The 23881-nt window shown below is 40.2% G+C and overlaps 1 protein-coding gene across 10 annotated transcripts in view; it reads left to right on the top strand.

Moving 5' to 3' along the window:
- The window catches only part of LOC141403587 (uncharacterized), a 68458-nt gene that overhangs the window by 30035 nt on the left and 14542 nt on the right, over window positions 1-23881 (top strand). For 8 of the 10 annotated variants that reach the window (XM_073986249.1, XM_073986244.1, XM_073986245.1 and 5 more), the window contains exon 2: window positions 22474-22948. In XM_073986249.1, coding sequence (XP_073842350.1) covers window positions 22558-22948 — 391 coding nt within the window. In that variant the 5' untranslated portion in view covers window positions 22474-22557. Of the gene's footprint in view, window positions 1-8401; window positions 8731-22473; window positions 22949-23881 lie in introns of those variants that run through there. The other 2 variants (XM_073986250.1, XM_073986246.1) reach the window with 2 other exon arrangements.

The following is a 23881-nucleotide window of genomic DNA, read 5'->3' as shown; positions in this document are numbered from 1 at the left end:
ATTGAAATATGTTTAGATCGATGTATTTTTTCGCGGATGATAGTAAAATCGGATGCGCATAAAAAGTGTATGCACTTTGTGCATAATATAAGCGTTATACAGTTTGTTGCACACTAAACTGCAGACGAAGCTACATCTTAGCGGCCAAAGTAAATCCTGGCAAATGTGTACAAATTAAAAGAGAAGAATTCGCTGTGTTGGTAAACCGCATGCGCATCAAGTGATTTTGAGGATTTCGCGATTTACACGCATTTCAAAATGAACATTACCCGATACAATTTTATTTCAAGATTATACCCCATTTAAAGGAACCTAACATTTATTTGAAAGATATCCATATCTTCTGCTAGATGTTAGCGTGTTTTCGAGAAGTGATTAGAATAAAAAAAATGTGATTTATTGCGTGAAATTTATCTAAAATAGAAGAAAAACTCCGACCTATTTTTCTTACATTTTGTTTAACTACTCACAAAATAAATTTTAATATTTTCTCTTACAAAAATTTTATTAATTTCCTCAATATATTTTCTGTTTTTTGCTATAATATGCAAACCGCTAAACGGATTTGTATAGTTTTGGTTTTATTTGAATCTTCGCGATGTTTAGACTACGTACATATTTTTTATATATTTTTCAGATGCATAAACAGCTTGAATTTTATTAGAACAAGTTGTAAACTACCAATTGTTTTGAATGCTTTCCTAATTTCCGCGAAAATGTACAACTTTTTCACTAAAGTTATGGGACCTCAGTAAACATATAGTATGTAGGGAGCCCTAATTAAGAGAGTTTCTCAATATAATGATTAGAGTCTTTTAAAGATTGTTTTCTTTTTATCAGAATTGAAACCGCCATAACTTTTGCGCGCAGCAACCAAAATTAGTATCTCGAACAGATTTAAGAATGGGATTTTTTTCCCAATCTATGTACCAAAAATCTTTCATGTAGATTAAAAAAAATTTTTTTAATATTTTTTTATGGAAAACTAAAAAATTTTGTCTTTTCTTCATATACACTTTGATACTACCAAAAATTTGCCTCAACGAAATAACGATTTTAGACCCCAAGTTATTTTGGACGAAATTTGTTTCAGCCAATTTGGAGTCGATTTAGCCATGTCCGTCCGTCCGTCTGGCTGACTGGTGCGTGCGATAATTCGTAACAAAATTTGCACTTAGTAATATTTTGCCCAAGTTTAGTTTAAATTCGAAGATGGGCCACATCGCTCCACTCCTCCCCCACAAAACTTCAAAATTTTCTGTAAAATGGTGTGAACGATAACTCTCGAAGGGAACAGTCGATTTGGTCCAAACTAGGCTCATCGTATTATTTCTTCCAGATATAGATCGGGTTCGAATATGAAATATTTCGGTCCACTCCTTCGGCTACCTGCCACACAATATTCGGAAAGAGTGAAGTTTAAGTGCTCCTCTTGGATCGTTGGGAATTTTTTTTCAGAAATTTGTCCTTGCATCCCCCCTTTACAAAGGTACAATTGTTTTCGTCCGCAAGTCCATACTTCCTGAGATAATGGTCTAAAAGCTCCAAGAAAACCGGACGGCAGCAACTAAAATCCGCAAGATAACTCTCTAATTTAAGATAGCACTTGTGTTAGAGCAATTAATGAACATCCCAGCGTGTTGTTGTTGTTTGGTGTAAACCAACAAAGAAAATTTCCGATCAAGGTAGAGTAAAAATTATCAATGAAGAGTTCAATTAAACAATGTGTAGATAATATACAAAGTGCAGCACAACAATGCAATAAAATTATACAGACCCCAAGTGAAAACAACCGATAATGTACAAACAGTTAATTAGACATAATTTACAATGCTCACAGCAAACGCAATTGTTTTCTAATCAAGCTACAGAACAACATTCAGAACTATCTATTACAAATAATGATAACGTTCCATAAATCATCCATGGCGAAAAAAGTCAGGTGAGCTTTATGGTCAGGATTAGCCGAATGTAGTATTATTAGTTAGATTAGTGCTATTTTCCTTAGATAATTATCCAAAAGCACAAAAAAAATCCCTGCCTGTGCATATTAAAATGGATAGTGTGCAAGATAACTCTCAATATTTTCAAAAATTTCTTCCAAACTTAGTGAATCAGAAGTCTGCCTACTAAATTTTTTTTGTATATGTCAATGATTTGGTATAGCCCTATATTACTATACCTACAGCTGACTGATACTTTCTTATTTGTTAGTTTCTAGGTATGGGTGCCACCGTGGTGCAATGGTATGCATACCCGCCTTGCACGCTGAAGGTCCTGGGTTCGATTCCCCGGCCAGTCAACATCAAAATTATCAACGGTGGCAAAATACCCCTCAGTAATGTTGGCGACATTTCTTGAGTATTTCAGCCATGTAAATCTTCTCTACAAATGGTGTCTTAGGGCACGCCGTTCGGACTCGGCAATAAGCAGTAGGTCCCTTATCATTGAGCTAATATGAATTGGGGTGCACTCACTGCTATGAGAGGAGTCTCCCTTGTCCCGTATGGGATGTTTGTGGAACAATTATTATATTATAGTTTCTAGGTTGCATACAAAACACAATAAATATGTCCATTCCAAAATTCATATCTCTGGCAATATTGTTCCGATCGATTTGAAAATTTTACCACATATTCTATGCTACTTCTATTTTAAAATCTATATAAATAAAAATCAAATATCGTTCGTTGGTAATGGCATGGTTGAGAACGGCTAACCGATTTGGATATATATATTTTTTTTTGAAATGTTTTTCATAATCCAACTTAGGATTTTATGCAAAGAAAATTTGACCAAGCCCACTTTTTTAAATTTTCATTTTTTTTCTACAAAAACTACTGAACCCATTTTCCTGAAATTTTCAGATAATGTACAGCGATGGCCCCCGAAAAAAGGCTATATTTTATAAATTTTATTGAATTCCAGAGGGAGCGGGGTACCCCAGGGATGTGACAGCATGTATAAATTGTAACCACAAAGCTAAAGGAGTTTGTTGGCAGGGCAGTTAAAAAAATTAATGCTGTCTCGCTTTCATCAATCTTTGGCCTATATGTTGCACCATCCCAAACGTAGTTGAGCTAAAAGTACGTTCTTCAGCTGTGATAGGTGGACGATGTACTCCCAGGACCACATTCAACAAGAGCATGCTATTGTGTTTCCAAACAAAAAGAATCTAAGGCTCGGGACATCATCACTGCTGAAGCCACTCGGCAGGTAACTGCTGGTCGATTACCGAAAGTGAGACCAAGATGAGATGAGCTTCATCGAAACAACACCAGAGTCTGGGAGCTGACACTGGAAATTGACATAATGATCGGTAAGCACGAGCGGTTTAAGTGGCTAGATCATCTGAAATGCTGCAACATTGCAGCTGGAATAAGTGAATTGTGGTCAACTATAAAGTCACTGTCGAACACTGGAAAAAGGAAGATAGGATTTTTTTTTAAATAGTCCGAAAAATTACTTTTATCGAAAATTTGAATCGAGAGCCCCGTGTAACGCCAGCAACAGACCTTCAGCAGGTCTTCTACAGATAAAATACCTTGAACAAGTCTTTTACCGATAGGTCTTCTGTAGATAGAGTACCTTCAACAGGCAGAGATATTATACAGATAGAATCGAATACCGGCCACTCAACCAAAATTCTTTTCCCCAATAATTATGTATTATGAGAGTTTCAGATATTGTGGTCCTTTTGGACGTATGAACTAAAGCTCGCAAGTGATGAGGAGGTACCTGAAGGAATGGATCGACATATTTCATTTTGAAATTTGATCTTTTTTAGGAGTAATTTCATTTGGTCACCGAATAACTTAAAGGTTTTGGACCAGTATGTCAGGAAGCATGGGTTTGCCCGCGAAAAACATAATATCGCTGTAAACAGGACCACAAGAAGTAGCATCGCTATAATTGGCCAAAGGATCTTCGAACATCTATTGAACTGCACTTAAATAAAAATATTGAACTTTTGTGGGGGAGGTACCCTAAGGAGAAGACCGATATGGACCATTTTCGAAGTTAAACTACAATTGGACAAAATATTACGAAGCTCAGATTTTGACCAAATCAACTGATCCGTTCGAGAATTATCGTATGCTCCATCCACTACTCATTGCACCATAGGGGTTTTTTTACAGCTTTCGGACCATTTTATCAGGAGGCATCTACTAGCGCCTGAAAAAAAAACTAGTACCGTCGCGATGGGTCTGCGAATTCAATTTGCTACAACAAAAATCAAACCGATTTGTGAGCAGCTCTTAAACAACATTTTTCCGAAATTTTGTGTGGGAGGTACCCGAATTAGTGGACCAATATAGTCCATATTTGAACCTAATCTATGTCTCGCAGAAATATTACGATGTGCAAAGCATGGACCAAACCGGTCATTGCCTTCGAGAGTTATCGTGCACACCATTTTAGCGGAAAGTGTTGAACTTTTTTGGGTAGGTACCCGAAGGAGTGGGCCGATATGGCCTATCTTCGAACTTTTACTAAGTTTGGTCAAAATATTACGAAGGCCAAATTTTGGACCTAATCGGTTGATCCATTCGAAAGTATCGTGCGCTATATATATGGTGCCATATGGGGGTTTTAACAACTTTGGGATATTTTCTCAGGAAGTATGGACTTGCCCCTGAAAAAACATATACCGTCGTAATGGGGGCAGCAAATACAAGTTGTTGCAAAAAGAATCAACGAGATCCGAGAGCAGGCCTTAAACTGCACTTTTCTGAAATTTTGGTTGGGAGGTACCCATAGGTGTGTACCGATACTGACAATATTCGAACCTCATCTATGCCTGGTAAAAGTTTCTCTATGTGCAAAATATGGACCAAATCGGTTATTCACTTCAAGAGTTAACGTGCGCAAAAATTATCCGAACTTTTGTGGGGGAGGTACTCGAACAAAATATTACGAAATATTGGACCGAATCGGTTGATCCGAGGACCAGACAGACAGACGGACATGGTTAAATCAATTCCAAATTGTCTGAAACGGGTTTCGTCCAAACATACTTGGGGTCTAAAACCAAGTGTATATACCCTCGTTAGCATAAATGGGTGCCACCGTGGTGCAATGGTACGCACACCCGCATTGCACGCAGAAGGTCGTGGGTTCGATTCCCCGGCTAGGCAACATAAAATATTCAACGGTGGCAAAATACCCCTCAGTAATGTTGTTGTTGTAACAGTGTTTTATTATTATGTTTGTATGTTCGTTCTCCTGTTCAATCTGGCTCTGGGTCTATCTCCAGTTCCAGGAAGTTGGCTACTTCGATGGGATGTAACCACAGATCCACTGGAGTCAGATGAGTAGGCTTGGCGGGGCAGTTGACTAGGTGCTTTGTATCGTGCGGGCCCATGCCGCACACTGGGCAGATGTCTTACGCGGTGCGATCGATTCCCGCCCAATAGGAATTTAGGCGACTGCAATATCCCGAGCGTAATTGAGCCAAAACTACTCTGGTTTGTCGTGGCAGCTGATGCTCTTCAGCTGCGATATATGGGGGATGTACTCCGATGACTGCATTCAAACAATAATTGCTTATGGTCTTAGCAACTGTGTCCGTGTGAATACTGTTCAACCCTGCCTGAAATGCCTGTTGATCTAGAGGTTCTCTCCTATATTGTTGGACCGCCGTCTCTTGAGCATGAATATCATTCTTCATATGCCTGGGTGTATCGGTGGCCAGCAGATGGTGATTGGGATGGATCTCACGGTAACACCGGAGCAAGTACTGCAACGATAGCATCTCATTATGTTGTCGTACTGTTGTAGATTTGAGGAGGCACCCTGTTGCTGTTGTCAGGGTGGCGTTCTGACAAATTTGAATCTTATCCCACTGCGTGTCACATAAATTCGGGGACTAAACTGGCGCCGCATAGCTTACCACAGACCGACCTATCGCTTTATACGTGGTCAACAAGGTTTCTTTATCTGCACCCCAAGTGCTGCCGGCTAGGGACTTGAGGACCTTGTTTCTACATTTCAGTTTATCGCAGATAACTGTGGCATGCGCGGACGACGTGAAAGTGGTGTCGAATGTGACCCCTAGAATTTTGGGGCAGTTTGTGGTCGGAATTCTGCTACCATCGACCCTGATATTCAACTCTCTTCTATACTGCGCCGTCCATGTGGTGAACAGAGTGGCCGGATATCTGCCATCGGTTAAATAGGAGTTCAGTCTCTCACAGATGTCATCAGGGTAGGTACCTGACGCCAGGATCGTACAATCATCCACATACGTTACGATCTCAATGCCGTCTGGAGGGGGCGGAATACAGGAGGTAGAGGTTAAACAGTTCCGGAGATATCACCCCTCCTTGGGGAACTCCCTGTTTCACTATACGGGGCTTGGATTTCTTGTTCCTGAACTCCACATACGACTAGCGACCACACATATAGTTGATTATCCAACGTTTCAGACTTGGCCGGAGGGTTGTCTGCTCGATGTCCTCGAACAGCCTGGAGTGCTTGACAGTATCAAAGGCTTTTGATAAGTCAAGCGCCACCATTACTGTTCTATCACACGGCCGCTCCTGGTTGAGTCCTCGACAAATATGTGTGGAGATGGCGTGCAGCGCTGTTGTCGTGCTGTGCTGCTTATGGAATCCATGCAGATGATCGGCAACTTGAAAGCTATTTCTAATGCTGGGGAGGCCTCAAGGGTCTTCGCTACAGGTGACAAAAGCGAAATCGGCCTGTACGATTCACTTTTGCTGGCATCCTTGCCTGGCTTCAGTAGCGGGACCACCCTGCCCATTTTCCACACTTCGGGAAGAATGAGGGTGGCTAGCGACAGGTTGAAAACTTTAGTGTGTTACTCAACTCCCGGCACATCCAGCTGTTTCAACATTACCATGGAAATTCCGTCAGGGCCCAACGCTTTGGATCATTTAGCGTTCCTGATGGCATTCGCAACATCATCCATTGTAAACTGTGTTGGTTCATCCTCGGCAGGAAGAGATCTAATGCGACGTAACACTCTTCTCTTCGCCCTGTCACTCTCGGGGTGCTCGACAAACAGTCGATTGAAGTAACTTGCACACCTCTTCGGGTCAGTCAACGTAACGTCGTTATACGTGACTGAGGTCCTGTCATCCCTCCTTCCGGGGGTTCGAGACTTAACCGTTGTCCACAATTTACTTATACCGGCTCCAATGTTGCAACTCTTCAGATGATTTAACCACTTATGTTCGTCGACCAGCCTATTAACTTCCAGTGTCAGCTCGCTGACTCTGGGGTCATCGGGGTTGGTTCGACGAAGCTCATCACGCTCATTTGCTAATCCCGTCGCCTCTGCTGGGAAATTTGGTCTTACTTCGGGTATTCGACCAGCAGGTATATGGCGAGCGGCTGCAGCATTGATGATGTCTCGGAACGTCCTTTCCGCTACCCGAAAATCAGAAGGATTGGGCCATTCTCTGAAGCGTTGATTGGTGAACTCTCTGAAACTCGGCCCCCTCAGTAATGTTGGCGACATTTCCTGAGTATTTCAGCCATATAAAACTTCTCTACAAGTGGTGTCTAAGGACAGGCCGTTCGGACTCGGCGATAAACTGTAGGTGCCATATCATTGAGCTAATATGAATCGGAGTGCACTCATTGATATGAGAGAAGTCTCCCTTGTCCCGCCTGGGAGGTTTGTGGAACAATTATTATAGCATAAATGCTGAGGGTATAAAAGGACATTTAACAGGTCTCCAAAAGATAGAAGACCTTCAAAAGGTTTGATATACAAGAAGACCTTCTACAATTGTCCCAGAAATAAATACCCTCAATAGGCCTTCTACAGATAGAAGACCTTTACCAGGTCTTGTACAGATGGAAGAGCATTAAAAGGTCTTCTATAGATAAGATACCTTTAACAGGTCTTCAATAGATAGAAGACCTTTAATATGTATTCCACAGAGATACGACCTTTGACAGATCTTTTACAGACAGAAAACCTTTAACTCTTCTCCCACAGATAGATCTTCCATCAGATCATCGATAGAAAGAACAGATCTTTTACAGATAGAATGTCATTTCCAAGTCGTTTTTGAAGACTTCTGATAGATCCCCTATTTCTATTTCTTTATTTGTAACAAGCGAATGCCTATAACCTATAATGCTTCTTCACACATAGATAGCGGATATATATTGCTACGTATATAATGAAAATTAAAACAACTACAATATCAACAATAACAACATTAGGTGGCAGGCAGCCCAGAGCAGATAAACCAAAGTCACTAGCCGCAGACGATTATCTCAGAGTATTGCATAAAAAAACCGCCCCACAAAACCCAGAAAAAGAGAAAAACTTCCACAACAACAGCTGTGTCTCACATCCATGTGTACGAGTAGTCTCCATCAGTCTCCATCACCCTTAGGAAACGATGTTGAATTATGTTTCTGGATTTTGCTCTCTGCTCTGATCGGTTGCTGTGTCTATCGTTACGTTAGTCTTTACTAAAACGCTCACAGAAAAACAACAGCATAAGCGGTCGAATCAAAATTAAACGTGCGAAAACTATTTTGCAAAAAAATTTCCGCATTTAAAGTTTTCTTCAAAACGAAAACAAACAACAAAAATATTTTGAAAGGCAAATTAGTAAACAAATAGAAAAACATATGAGTATTAATAAAAACAAGTTATAAAACAAAAACTCTAATGAAAATGGAAACAAGTTTGACACTTTGAGGGTGGTACTTGCCCACGGTGAAAAAATAGTTGTACTAAAGGTCGGTTGTTTACATTTAATAAAAAATGTGAAATAATAAAAAAACAGAAATTTGAAATATGATCTGAAAGGTCGACGTGTGCTTTTCTTATATCTTCTGTGTACATCTAAATGCTGGACAATTATCCAGCATTAACAACAACAACAACAGCAGCTACAAAGTAAACGTTATTGTGCAATTAATATAAATTAAATACGAAGGTTGTCTTCTTTTGTTATTCCTCGTGCAACAGATTTCAATTGAAAATAAAAAAAGAAAATTAAAAACGTCACAATTCGCATTTGTGAGGAAGCAACGAGGTATATCGAAAACGTTTTTGTCATACGCGTTCTGTGATTTGTTTAAAATAATTAGAAGAATCTACTTTGAGTTGGAAATTTATGACAACATCTTTAAGTTATTATCTCAGCTTCCAAATACGTGGTTTGTTCTTAATCAAATTGGAAGATTAATTTTTGAAATTGTTGTTTTTTAATAATTCTGTGTTAATTAATAGGTATACTGTAAAAATTGTATATGTTCCCGCACCCAAAAATTTGTAAACTTTTTTAAATTTATAAAGAAACAAGTAAAGAAGTGTCAGTCGACTTTGCCGACAGATGTGTATATACCCTCAGCCAAAGTGAAGCGAAACTTTAACCTCCGGACAGATCGAATGTATTTAAGGTCTCTTCAGAGTTTTGTGGCCGTTTTTGGACATTTTAACTTGACGACAAAAATGATGATTAGCAATAACCTGCACTAAATGTTGAACTTTTGTAGGGCAGGTACCCTTAGGGAGGACCGATATGGGCCATTTTAGAAGTTAAACTAAATTTTGTTAGAATATTAGAAGATCCGAAGTTTGGACCAAAATGGTTCCCCCATTCAAGTGGTTGCCGCACTCAAGAGAAGTTTGGACCAAATTGGTTGCCCCATTCAAGTGATATCGTCCTAGCATTTTAGTGAAATTTTTAAATATTGGGGAGAAGTACTGAAAGTTGTGGACCGGTATTGCCCATGACACTAAGTTTGGATATAATATGACGAAGACCAAATGTTGGACCAAATCGGTTGGACAGTTCGAGAATTGCGTGCTCTCCAACCGGCACATATGGTGACATAGGGGTTTTTTACACCTTTAGGGTTGTTTTCCCAAGAAATATGGACTTGCCCCTGAAAAAACTTTTACCGTCGTAATGGAGGTAGCGAATGCAAATAGCTTCAACAAAAATCAAAGTGATTCGAGAGCAGTTCTTAAAGTGAACTTATCCGAAATTTTGTGTGAGAGGTACCTGAAAAAGTAGACAAATATAGTCCATATTCGAACCTGATCTGTATCTGGTAGATATATTACGATGTGCAAAGTATAGATTACATCGGTCACTCCCTTCAAGAGTTATAGTGCGCAAAATTCTTCCGAACATTTTTGAAGTTCTGTGGGGGAGGTACCTGAAGGAGTGAACCGACATGGCCCATCTTCGAATTAAAACTATGTTTTGATAAAATATTCTTCTTCTTTATTTGCGAATCCGATATTCGGATGTAAAGCGATCATACTATATTATTGTTTACATGTTTTAAAATGAATTTCAAAATCTAGTTGTAGGTAAGTTCTCGATTTTTAGCGGCATTTAGTAAGTTGGTTTTCTCTGTATCCCGTCCAGTCTTGAATGTTTTTTAACCAATATATCTCTCTCCTGCCTCTGCTTCGGCTTCCTTCTATTTTCATTTTTATAATATTTTGTAAAAATTTGTATTTTGTATTTCTCATAAGGTGACCCAAGTATGAGATTTTTCGGGATTTGACAGTATGTAGGAGTTGTCTATCCTGGTTCATTCTTCTCAGTACTTCCTGGTTTGTTATGTGAGCAGTGTATGCTATCTTCAAAATTCGTCGATATAACCATATTTCGAACGCTTCGATTTTCTTTTCATCTGCACTTTTAATTGTCCACGTTTCAGCTCCATATAATAACACAGACCAAATGTAACATTTCTTGAATCGTATCTTTGTTGCTAGACTTATCTCGTGATTTGTTAGTACTTTCTTATATTTGAAAAATGTGTCTCTGGCCATCTCCACTCGACGTTTGATTTCGTTTGATGTATTCCATTTGTCGTTTATTAGAACACCAAGGTATTTGAAGTTCTTTACACGTTCGACAGTCTCGTTCTTTATTTGTAGTGTTGCATCAAGAATCAAATCGTTTCTACTGACAACCATATATTTTGTCTTTTTTATATTTATCCTAAGACCATATATTTCGCTTGTGTGTGTCAGTTTGTGTAGGAGTTTTTGTAAATCAGATATACTGCTAGCAAGTATGGTGGTATCATCGGCGTATCGTATATTATTTATCATTTTGCCGTACATTTTTATGCCCATGCGTTCTTTTTCAATAGATTCACGAAATATTCGTTGGGTGTATATATTGAAGAGGAGGGGTGATAATATGCATCCTTGTCTAACACCTTTGGATATGAGAACTTCGTCTGTCAATTCGCCGTTTATTTCAAGTCTCGCCGTCTGGTTCCAATATAAACTGCGTATGCATCTAATTTCCTTTTCTTCAATTCCAATATCTCTCAGTATGTTAATCATTTTATCATGTTGGACAGTGTCGAATGCCTTTTCGTAGTCTATGAAGCATATGAACACATCCTTATGAACGTCTCTACATTTTTTAACAAGTACTTGAAGAGATAGTAGAGCTTCCCGGGTACCCATACCTTCTTTGAATCCGAATTGGGATTCTCCCATAGCAATTTCACATTTTGAGTATATAGTATGTATTATTCGAAGAAATATTTTTAAAATATGACACATGAGACTAATTAATCTGTATTCACAGCATTTTTTTGCATTCGACTTTTTTGGTATCGGTATAAAAGTTGATATTAGCCAATCGTTTGGGTATTGACCTGTGTCATATATATAGTTAAACAGGCGGACAATCAATAACACATTGTCTCCATCTACAAGTTTTAAAATTTCAGATGGAATTTCGTCAGGTCCAGTTGATCTCTTATCTTTCAATGATAGAATGGCGTATTCCACTTCTGATTTAGTGATTGGGTTTCCAGATAGATTAGCATTTCCGTTGTGTTGGTATATTGAGCGTCTATCGTCGGTAAATAGTTCTTCAATATAGTTTTTCCATGTATTCTTTATCTGTACTGTCTCAAAAATTTGTTGATTGTATTATCCATCAGTAGTGTTGGCGATGTTCTCCTATATATCCCAGCAGCTTCTTTTAACTTTTTATGTAAATTAAAATCGTCATGTATGTGTTGCAAATGTTCGATCTCTTGACATTTTTGATTGAGCAGGGAATTTTTGGCAGCTCTGGTTGCTGTGCGAATCACTTTATTGATCTCCCAATAGCGTTCGTAATTAGCATTTTTATATTTTCTTCGTTCCTCTCTAAGTTCCATAATCTCGTTGGTCATCCATTCCTCTTGGGTTCTTCTTGTGTGGGTTCCTATGTAGCTTTTTGTTACTTTACATATCGCATCCTTCACCTTGTTCCATATATTATCTGCATTGTTTGCATCGATACCTTCAAGTTTGTTGTTTATTTGTTCTTTTATTTCATTTCTGGCTGTTGTATTTTGGAGTATTTCAATATTTATTTTATGGGATTTCTTCTTTCTTTTTTGAATCCGAGCTAGTTTAATTCGAATATTGCACATCAAAAGATTATGATCTGACGGCACATCAGCTCCTGGATATGTCGAACATTTGGTTACACAGGTCCTAAATCTGTTGTTGATCATTATATAGTCTATTTGATTTCGTACGACATTTCTTTCGTTATCTAATGGTGACTTCCATGTGTATAGTCGTCTAGGATGTAGCCGGAATATTGTGTTGGTTATTGTCATTTTAAATTCTTGGCAGAATTGTATTAACCTGTCTCCTCTTTCCTCATTTCTTTCACCAAGTCCATATCCTCCCGTTACTCCATTTATTTCTTCGTTTCCCACTTTGGCGTTGAAATCTCCTTGAATAATTGTTATTTCATGTGATTTCGTCATTTTTAGTAGTTCACTAATTTCTTCATAAAAAATTTCAATCTCGTCGTTGTTTCCATCACATGTAGGGGCATATACCTGTATAATGTTTAAATTTATGGGTTTTGCTGAGATTTTAATCATCATAGTTCTCTCTGACATCGGAACATATCCAACTACACAATCTGCAATGTTTTTATTGACAATAATGCCAACCCCTCTTCTGTGTATTCCCTCCATATTTCCAGAATGGTATACCAAGGCGTTTTTGGATTCAAAATTACCGCTTTATGTCCACCAAGTTTCACTGACACGTAGTATATCAATTTTCTGACAATCTGAATTCGCTGATTGTCCGCCATTTTCCCACTATCCGCAAATTTTGGACCGAATCGGCAAATGCTTTCGAGAGTTATCTCGAGCTCCAACCACTACACACGGTGTCATAGGGGCTTTTTGCATCTTTCAGGCTATTTTCTCAGGAAGTATGGACTTGCCCCAAATAAAACTTGTACCGTCGTATGGGGGCGGTGAATACAAGATGCTACAACAAAAACCGAAGCGATTCGAGAGCAGGTCCTAAACTGAACTTTTCCGAAATTTTGTGTGGGAGGTACCCGAAGGAGTGGACCGATATTGGAAATTTTACTATGTGCAAAGTATGGGCCACATCGGTTACTCCCTTCAATAGTTATCGTGCGCACAAATTTTCCGAACATTTTCGAAATTTTGCGGTGGAGGTACCGGAAGGAGTGGACTGATATAACCCATCTTCGAACTTAAACTTCGAACAAAATATTACGAAAGCCAAATTTTGGACCCAATCGGCTCATCCGTTCGAGAGTTATCGTGCGCACCAGCCAAACAGGCAGACAGACGGACATTGCTAAATCGACTCCAAATTGTCTGAAACACATTTCGTTCAAACATACTTGGGGTCTAAAACCATTATTTCGATGAGGCACGTTTTGCCCGTATGAAAGTGTATATACCCCACGGTGTGCCTTAAACAAATTTAAATGGAAGGTGCTTACACCTGGGAAGTTTTTGCAGATTCTGAAACTACAATGCTCATAGATGAGAAATATCAAGAAACAAAAAAATCGCCGGAGGGATTTTCAAATAAATCGCGATTTAAATTCACATGTTTAGGGGTTCTTTATGTTTTCACGATTTTGATTGGAAACCGCGAGTCCTATGTAAATGGGCCTACAGAAAATGTTGTAGCTGTGAAAATTCTCCACAAGATTGATCTTTATGATATTTTCGTAGGTTTTACCGTTTTTGATATATAGAAGTTCAAATTGAGACAATGCACTGACTGTATCGCCTCCTTATAAAACAATGTCATTACTGCAATTTCCCAAATTAAACTTTTATATCTTGAAAATGGTACAACCTAGGAAAAAATAAATCATCCAATCTTGTAGAGAATTTTCACATCTTCAACATTTTCGTTAGTCCCATTTTGATATGACTTGCGGTTTCCAAGCAAAATCTTGAAGACTTAAGATAAAAACCTAAATATTTGAACTGAACCTCTATATCTCAAAAATGGTAAAACCTACGAAAAAACCTAAAGGCCAGTCTTGTAGAGAATTTTCTCAGCTACAACATTTTCTTTAGACTCATTTTGATACGCCTTGAGGTGTCCAAGCAAAATCGTGAAAACCTAAAAAAACTAAAATTGTGAATTTTGATCGCGATTTATTTAAAAATCCCTCCGACAATTTTTTCTGTACCTGAAGGTGTGGACCGATATGGCTTATCTTCGAACTTAAACTAAATTTGGACCGAATCGGCAAATCCGTTCGAGAGTTATATTGCGCTCCAACCCCTACACACAGTGTCACAGGGGCTTTTTGCACCTTTCAAGCTATTTTCTCAGGAAGTATGGACTTGCCCATGATGAAACGTGTACCACCGTATAGGGAGCAGTGGATACAAGTTGTTACAGCAAAAATCAAAGCGATTGGAGTGCAGCCTCTAAACTGAACTTCTGATACGGATTTTGCCCAAACATACTTGGGGTCTAAAACCGTTATTTCGATGAGGCACATTTTGCTCGTATGAAAGTGTTTATACCCTCGTTAGCATAAATGCTGAGGGTATAAAATATCAAAACGATTCGGAAGTAGGTCCTACACTGGACTTTTCTGAAATTTTGTGTGGGCGGTACCCGAAGGAGTTGACATATATAGGCCATATTCCAACCGGATCTATGTCTCGTAGAAATATTACCATGTGCTAAGTATGCAGCAAATCGGTTACTACCTTCGAGAGTTATCCTGTGCACCATTTTAACAAAAATTTTTGAACTTTTGTGGTGGAGGTACCCAAAGGAGTGGACCGATATTGCCCATCTTAGAACTTAAACTAAGTTCGGACAAAATATTGCGAAAGCCAAATTTTTGACCGATTCGGTTTATTCGTTCGTGAGTTATCGTGTGTTCCATCTACTACACATGGTGCCATAGCAGGTTTTTACAGCTTTCGGGCCATTTTCTTAGGAAGTATGGACTTGCCCCTGAAATAACTTGTATCGTCGTAGTGGGGGCAGCGAATACAATTTGTTAAAACACAAATCAAAACGATTCGAGGGGAGGTCTTAAACTGCACATTACAGAAATTTTGTGTGGGAAGTACCCGAAGGAGTGGACCGACTGAGTCCATATTTGAACCTCATCTATGTCTGGTAGAAATTTCATTATGTGCACAGTATGGACCAAATCGGTTACTCCATTCAAGAGTTATTGTGTGCACAAATTTTCCGAACATGTTCGAACTTTTGTGGGGGAGGTACCGGAAGCAGTGGACCGATATAATCCATCTTCGAAAGTGTATGAAAGTGTATATACCCTCGTTAGCGTAAATGCTGAGGGTATAAAAATTAGTCGAATATTGTTGGGGTCAGGTCAAGCCAAACTTTTTATAAAATTCACCACAAATAAATTTTTAATCAGTAAGGGCGGGACGGACTATGTGATACCCTACTCCACAACAATTTCAATATTTTCCAAATTGCATCAAAATATCTGTCCCACTTTATGTTTGGTGTGTCAATTTTCCCAATTTCATTAAAATTGAACAGAATTTTCGTGTATGTTTCAGCCCATCAGGGTGAGTTATTTCCATGGGAGATATATCCAAATCTGAACCGATTTCAATATAATTTGGCAAAATTATTTCTATTCTGAATTCGGTGTAATTATCCAAATTGCATACAAATTTGACAGAATTTGCGTGTTCGTTGCACCAAATTCCTAGTGGTCACAAAACTTTTCCATCAAAAATTATCAACATATGTCCATGTTGTTGTAACAGTGTTTATTATTGTATGTTCAATCTGGCTCTGGGGTCCATCTCCAGTTCCAGGTATGTGGCTATTTAGATGGGATGAAGCCACAGATCCACTGGAATTAGGTGAATAGGTTTGGCAGGACAGTTGAATAGGTGCAGTGTGTCGTGCGGGCCCATGCCGCATGCTGGGCAGATGTTTTGCACGTTGCGATCGATCTTTGCCCTATAAGAATTCAAGCGACTGCAATATCCCGAGCGTAGTTGAGCCAAAACTAATCTGGTTTGTCGTGGAAGCTGACGCTCCTCAGCTGCGATATATGGGGGATGTACTCCGAGGACTTTTTCACACTATATTTGCTTATGGCCTTAGCAACTGCGTCTGTGTGAATGCTATTTAAAACCTGCTTGATATGCCTGTTGATCTAGGGGTTCTCTCCTGTATCGTTGAACCACTTCCTCCAGAACGTGGATATCCTTCCTGCCTGGGTGTGTCGGGCCTACCCACAAGACAGTGATTGGGATGGCTCTCACGGTAACACCCAAGCAAGTACTGCAACGAAAGCATCTCATTGTGTTGCTGTACTGGAAGAATCTTTGCCTCCTCATGTAGATGGTCCAATGAAGAGATAAGGAGGCACTCTATTGCTATTCTCAGGTCGGCATTCGGACAGGTTTGAATTTTTCCCCAATTCGTATCACATAATCTCGGGAACCAAACTGGAGCCGCATAGCTTACCACAGACCGGCCTTACGTGTTATATGTGGTCAACAAGGTTTCCTTGTCTGCGCCCCAAGTGCTGCCGGCTAGAGACTTGAGGACCTTGTTCCTACTTCTCACTTCGTCGCAGATAGCTGTGGCATGCGCTCATGACTTCAACGTAGTGTCGAATGTGACTCCTAGAATTTTTGGGCAATTTGTGGTACCGTCAACCACGACATACAACTTTCTTCCAAATTGGGCATGGGTAAACAGAGTGGCCGTAGATTTATTGATAGAAATCTGCATATTACAGATGTTACCATGGAAGGTACATTTATACTTTACTTTACGATCTCGATGCCGTCTAGAGGAGGCGGACTACAGGAGAGGTAGAGGTTAAACAGTTCCGAAGATATCACCCCATCTTGCGGAACTGGGTTTGGACTTCTTGTTCCTGAATTCCACCTAAGACTGGCGTCCACACATATAATTGACTATCCAACGTTTCAAGCTTGGCCGGAGGGTTGTCTGTTCGATGTCCTCAAACAGCATGGAGTGGCTGACAGTATCAAAGGCTTTTAATTACTCGTAGTCAAGCGCCACCATCACTTTTCTATCACACGGCGGTCTCTGGTTGAGTCCTTGACAAATATGTGTGCAGATGGTGTGCAGCGCTGTTGTCGTCTGTGCTGCTTGCGGAATCCATGCTGGTCGTCACAACTGAACAACTGGCAATCCCACGGCGGCCGGTTCTATGCACCGGATTGACTCGGAGTAATCTTCGACCTGGGGCCGTCATCTCAACAATTATGTGTTTGTGTATTTTTTCACCATGGGAGCGGCATTTAATCCCGGAATGCCTGCTCCGAGCTCTTGTGGTCCGTGCCGGGATAGAGATGAAGCCCGGGCCACTATGGATCTGTTCCGTTTGCCAGATCCGCCACCACCTGTCAGTATCGGTGAGATGAAATGGATGTATGGGGTGCTCTGGCCTTAGTCGCACCCGGGATTACAGCAATAGGTATGTTGCTGCTTGCTGCGTCAGAACATCGCCCAATGCGTCTTCAACGTCGTTGTCTGACTCTTCATCGTCGTCGGAATACGAGACGCTCCCGCAGTCTCCCCAACAACAACAAATGCAGCATCTAACACCACAAGTTGTTGTTCAACGACCCGGAAATGCATCATTACAGCAATTCAATTGCAACAGTCTCCGTAATAAAGTCAGCGAAATTGTGGATTTTATGAGTTGGAAAAACATGACGGTCGCCGCGATCCAAGAAACAAAGCTCACCGCCACCTATAGCTTGCGATGTGATGGAGCTGCTTAATGTGTACATGCCGCCGATGAATAGTTACCTAGGACGGAATGCCAAAGCTCATGATGAGCACTGACGTTCCCTGGCACCAGACGACTATTGCCCTATAAAAGCGAACTAATATCATGCGTATAACTCCGGGCACAGCTATAAATCGGCGGTATGTACACACTAAGCAGCTCTATTTCGGCAGTACCACCATACCAGCGGCTGCCACCTCAGTGTACATGTGTTTGTATTTGTTTCATTTTTCTGTGCTGGGAGCGGCATATCCCGGAATGTTTGCTCCGGATTCTTTTGGTCCGTGCCGGGACGGAGGAAAACCCAGGACCAATATATTTGTGCTCGCTTTGTCACATCCGCATCTTCACCCATATCCAATCTTCGGTGAGATGCAATAGATGTCAGGAGTGGGTGCATTTTAGGGTTTGCTCTGGACTTGCCCACGCGAGGGACTACGATAGGGACTATGTTGCTGATTGCTGCGCGAACACAGCCCCCAGTGAGTCGTCGTCGTCAGATTACGAAACTGCTTCGTCGTCGGATTACGAAACTCCCCCGCAGTCCCCACAACAGCAGCCGCACGAGCAGCATTTAACACCAGCCGTTGTTGTTCCAATCCCAGAAAATGCATCCTTTTTGCAATTTAATTGCAATGGGCTCCGAGGTAAGATCGATGAAATAGTGGACTTTATAAATCGGAAGAAGATCAAAGTCGCGGAAACCATGCTGAACGACCACAGCTCAGTACGTTGTGATGGTTACAACGTTATAAGGAAGGATCGCACCAGATGTGGAGGTGGGGGGATTAGCTTTCCTCTTGCACCAGTCTGTTCAATACAGACCTATCTCGCTTGAGCCTGCCTCTAATGACCCGTACATGGAATGTATGGGGGTAGCAGTCAGGTGTGGAACTGCCGAGATAGAGTTGCTGAACGTATACATCCCGCCGAGAAATAGCTGTATCACAGATTATAAGCCTGAGTTTCAGAGATTTCACCAGTCACCGCTTCAGAGAATTGCCCAATCCTTCTGATGTTCGGGTAGCGGAACGGACGTTCCGAGACATCATCAATGCTACAGCCGCTCGCCATATACCTGCTGGTCGAAGTAAGACCAAATTTCCCAGCAAAGGCGACGGGATTAGCAAATGAGCGTGATGAGCTTCGTCGAACCAACCCCGACGACCCCTGAGTCAGGGAGCTGACACTGGAAGTTAACAGGCTGGTCGGCGAACATATGCGGAACAAGTGGTTAAATCATCTGAAGAGTTGCAACATTGGAGCCGGTATAAGTAAATTGTGGACAACGGTTAAGTCACTCTCGAACCCCGGAAGGAGGGATGACAGGACCTCAGACACGATTGGCGGCGTTACGTTGACTGACCCGAAGAGGTGTGCAAGTTACTTCAATCGACTGTTTGTCGAGCACCCCGAGAGTGACAGGGCGAAGAGAAATCTCTTCCTGCCGAGGATGAACCACCACAGTTTACAATGGATGATGTTGCGAATGCCATCAGGAACGTTAAATCATCCAAAGCGTTGGGCCCTGACGGAATTTCCATGGTAATTTTGAAACAGCTGGATGAGCCGGAAGTGGAGGATCTCACTAAAGTTCTCAACCGGTCGCTAGCCACCGTTATTGTTCCCGAAGTCTGAAAAATGGGCAGGGTGGTCCCGCTACTGAAGCCAGGCAATTATGACAGCAAAGGTGAATCGTACAGGCCGATTTCGCTTTTGCCACCCGTGTGATAGAACAGTGATGGTGGCGCTTGACTTATCAAAAACCTTTGATACTGTCAAGCACTCCACGCTGTTCGAGGACATCGAGCAGACAACCCTCCGGCCAAGTCTGAAACGTTGGATAATCAACTATATGTGTGGTAGCCAGTCGTATGTGGAGTTCAGGAACAAGAAATCCAAGCCCCTTAGAGTGAAACAGGGAGTTCCCCAAGGAGGGGTGATATCTCCGGAACTGTTTAACCTCTACCTTCCTGTATTCCGCCCCCTCAAGACAGCATTGAGCTCGTAAAGTATGCGGATGATTGTACGATTCTGGCGTCAGGTACCTACCCTGATGAAATCTGTGAGAGACTGAACACCTATTTAACCGATCTTACCACCATTTTCCATGCGAGGAATATGCAGATATCCGCAGTATAGAAGAGAGTTGAATATCAGGGTCGATGGTAGCAGAATTCCGACCACAAACTGCCCCAAAATTCTAGGGGTCACATTCGACACCACTTTCACGTCGTCCGCGCATGCCACAGCTATCTGCGACAAACTGAAATGTAGGAACAAGGTCCCCAAGTCCCTAGCGGCAGCACTTGGGGTGCAGATAAAGAAACCTTGTTGACCACGTATAAAGCGATAGGTCGGTCTGTGGTAAGCTATGCGGCGCCAGTTTGGTCCCCGAATTTATGTGACACGCAGTGGGGTAAGATTCAAATTTGTCAGAACGCCGGCCTGAGAACAGCAACAGGTTGCCTCCTCAAATCTACAGTGGACCATCTATAGGGTGTTTTTTTAAGCCCGATAGAACTTGAAATTGTAAAAAATAACACAAAAAATTAAATTATAATCAAAATTTTTTTTTATTCGAAAGATCAATACGTGACATTAACATTTGAAAATGATTTCGGGCATATGGGCACCGCGGCTGTTCTTGACGAAGTGCATTCTGGACGTCCCATTTTTGACCACTTTTTCGAGCACTGCTGGCCGTATGTCACGAATAACATGAACAATGCTGGCCTCCAAGGTATCAATTGTTGCTGGTTTATCAGCATAAACCAGTGACTTCACGTAGCCCCACAGGAAATAATCGAGAGGTGTCAAATCGCACGACCTTGGAGGCCAATTGACAGGTCCACTTCTCGAAATCAACTTATCGCCAAATTTTGATTTCAATAAGTCGATGGTTGCGTTCGCCGTATGGCACGTAGCGCCATCCTGTTGAAAGCACATCTCCTCCGGATCAATGTCATCCATATTTTCAAACAAAAAATCATTGATCATGGTGCGGTAACGATCTCCATTGGCGAGCTCCGGCCACATTTTTGAAGAAATAAGGTCCGATGATGCCACCAGCGTGAAAACCGCACCATACGGTGCATTTTTCTGGATGTAATGGAGTCTGTAGGGTCTCTTGTGGATTGGTCTCACTCCATATGCGGCAATTTTGCTTATTAACAAACCCGTTAAGCCAAAAATGCGCTTGTTCAGATGGACGATTATGTACGGCATACAAATGACGAAGTCGTCTATAAGTTGCGCGAATCGACGACTGATTTTCAAAGTAAATTTGGATAATTTCGTAGCGTTATTCAAGCGTGAGTCTATTCATGATGATTTGTCAGAGTATAGTGAAACAAATAAAAAAAAGTTTCATCAAAATTTAATTTTTTGTGTTACTTTTTACATTTTAAAGTTCTATCTAGCTTAAAAAAACACCCTTTACATGAGGAGGCAAAGATTCTTCTTCCCACGTACGACAACATAATGAGATGCTATCGTTGCAGTACTTGCTCGGGTGTTACCGTGAGAGTCATTCAATCGCCATCTGCTGGCCACCGATACACCCAGGCATATCAAGAAGGATATTCATGCTCTAGAAACGACGGTGCAACAATATAGGAGAGAACCTCTAGATCAACAGACATATCAGGCAGGTTTGAACAGCATTCACACGGACACAGTTGCTAAGACCATAAGCAATTATTGTGTGAATGCAGTCATCGGAGCACATCCCCCATCTATCGCAGCTGAAGAGCGTCAGCTGCCACGACAAACCGGAGTAGTTTTGGCTCAATTATGCTCAGGATATTGCAGTCGCCTAAATTCCTATTGGGCGGCAATTCATCGCACCGTGCAAGACATCTGCCCAGTATGCGGCATGGGCCTGCACGATACTTAGCACCTATTCGACTGCCCTGCCAAACCTACTCATCTGACTCCAGTGGATCTGTGGTTACATCCCATCGAAGTAGCCAACTTCCTGGAACTGGAGATAGACCCAGAGCCAGATTGAACAGGAGAACGAACATACAAACATAATAATAAAACACTGTTACAACAACAACAACATGTTCAGGTGGGGATTTATGTTTTGCTGGGATATCAATGTTTTTTCTAGGCGCTCGTAATGAATACGTGTAGCATTTTTCTGACTTTTTCTATGATTTTCAGGCAGAGTTTATTTTCCTCTTCTTCCCAAGAAGCCATCACAAAACCTTTAAAATATATACGACGATACCTATTTATATTCTACTTTTAACCAAATATACAAATACCAAATCAATATCAGAGTATCCTAACTTAAATAGTTGATTATTTTTGGAATCATCCAAATATGTCTTCTAACTTCCGTATGACATACATACACATTTTTTAAAGTATAACGTTATTCCCATTCTTTTACTTTCAGCATCCTGGGGAATTCAATCTTTGAAACAGAAATATAAAAGAAGCAGGAAAGATTAAGGAGGAAAAACGAAATCATGATGCCAACATGACAGATTTATCGGAGTCCGATTTACAGCCGCTATTGGGCGATAATGATTCAACGTTAGAATCGAACAACAACAACAGCAATAACCATAAGAACAACAATAACAAAAATGCCAAAAATAATAAGAAAAAATTACACAAAGATATTAATCGAAATGTCGTACAACAACAACAACACCAGCAGGAACAACGCAGGCCATCACTTAGCCGTAAATCTCAAAAGCTCCGCTACTTTTGGAAACGGAAACACTTTTTCTACATACTGGCCATAGCGGTACTCATGCTTTTACTCAATTTAACCTATAATCGTAATGCCGATTCAAATCTGCTGGGTAATGAGGATGATGTATATTTTCTAAATCATCTGCATTCGCATGTGCCAGGCATGAAAGGTAAGTGAGGAAGCGTTTTATTTGTCGGTCTTCTAATTTGGGTTATAATTGTTGAAATGTAAATGTAAAGGGAAAAAGGTAATGGGCGGGGGGGTTGGTTGTGCGACCCTACTTGTAGTGAGCCCCAAATGCATGCATCCATCCATCCACCACACATTTATGGCACGTCATATGAATAAATCATTTTATTAGAAGCTTGTCATTTCATTCATTACACCACTTTTCACATTATAAAATATTAGTTTGTCACATACGCACACACACATAAACGCAAAAGTACTCACTAATTGTATTTAAGTAGCTATAGAGATAAGCTATATATCACTGAATGGGTATTTAATTGATTTTAGTTCAAAAGAAGTAATACAAAAACATGTGTAAATAAATCATATTCAATATAATTATATTTGAAGCTCGTATTATCCACGTTTTCAAAAAATGATTTAAAAAATCCACGTTTAAAAAAATACTTTAATAATCCACGTTTTGAAAAATCTAACTTTTTATTATCCACGTTTTGAAAAAAATCTTAGAAAAAGACACGTTTTGAAAATCAACAACATGAACATAATTCATAAAAAATCTAAGTGTTGAAAAAAATAAAAACCTAAGTTTTAAAAAATGTTCTTAAAAAATTTAAATTTTAAAAATCCAAGGTTTAAAAAACGATTTAAAAATAAAATGTAAGATCCACGTTTTAAAAGAATATTTGCAAAATCAGAGTTTGAGCGTATATCCTAAAAAATTCAAGTTTTGAAAAAAAATTTTAAAAAATACACTTTTAAAAAACCATTTTAAAAAAATTTTAAAAAATCACGTTTAAAAAAATTTTTTAATACTCCAAAATATTTAAAATATCCACGTTTTGAAAAAAATATTTAAAATATCCACGTTTTGAAAAAAATATTTAAAATATCCACGTTTTGAAAAAAA

This window comes from Musca autumnalis, unplaced genomic scaffold, assembly GCF_047663935.1.
Source record: "Musca autumnalis isolate F117 unplaced genomic scaffold, ASM4766393v1 scaffold_4, whole genome shotgun sequence".
NCBI lineage: Eukaryota > Metazoa > Arthropoda > Insecta > Diptera > Muscidae > Musca > Musca autumnalis.
This window is presented reverse-complemented; position numbering and strand designations above follow the sequence as displayed.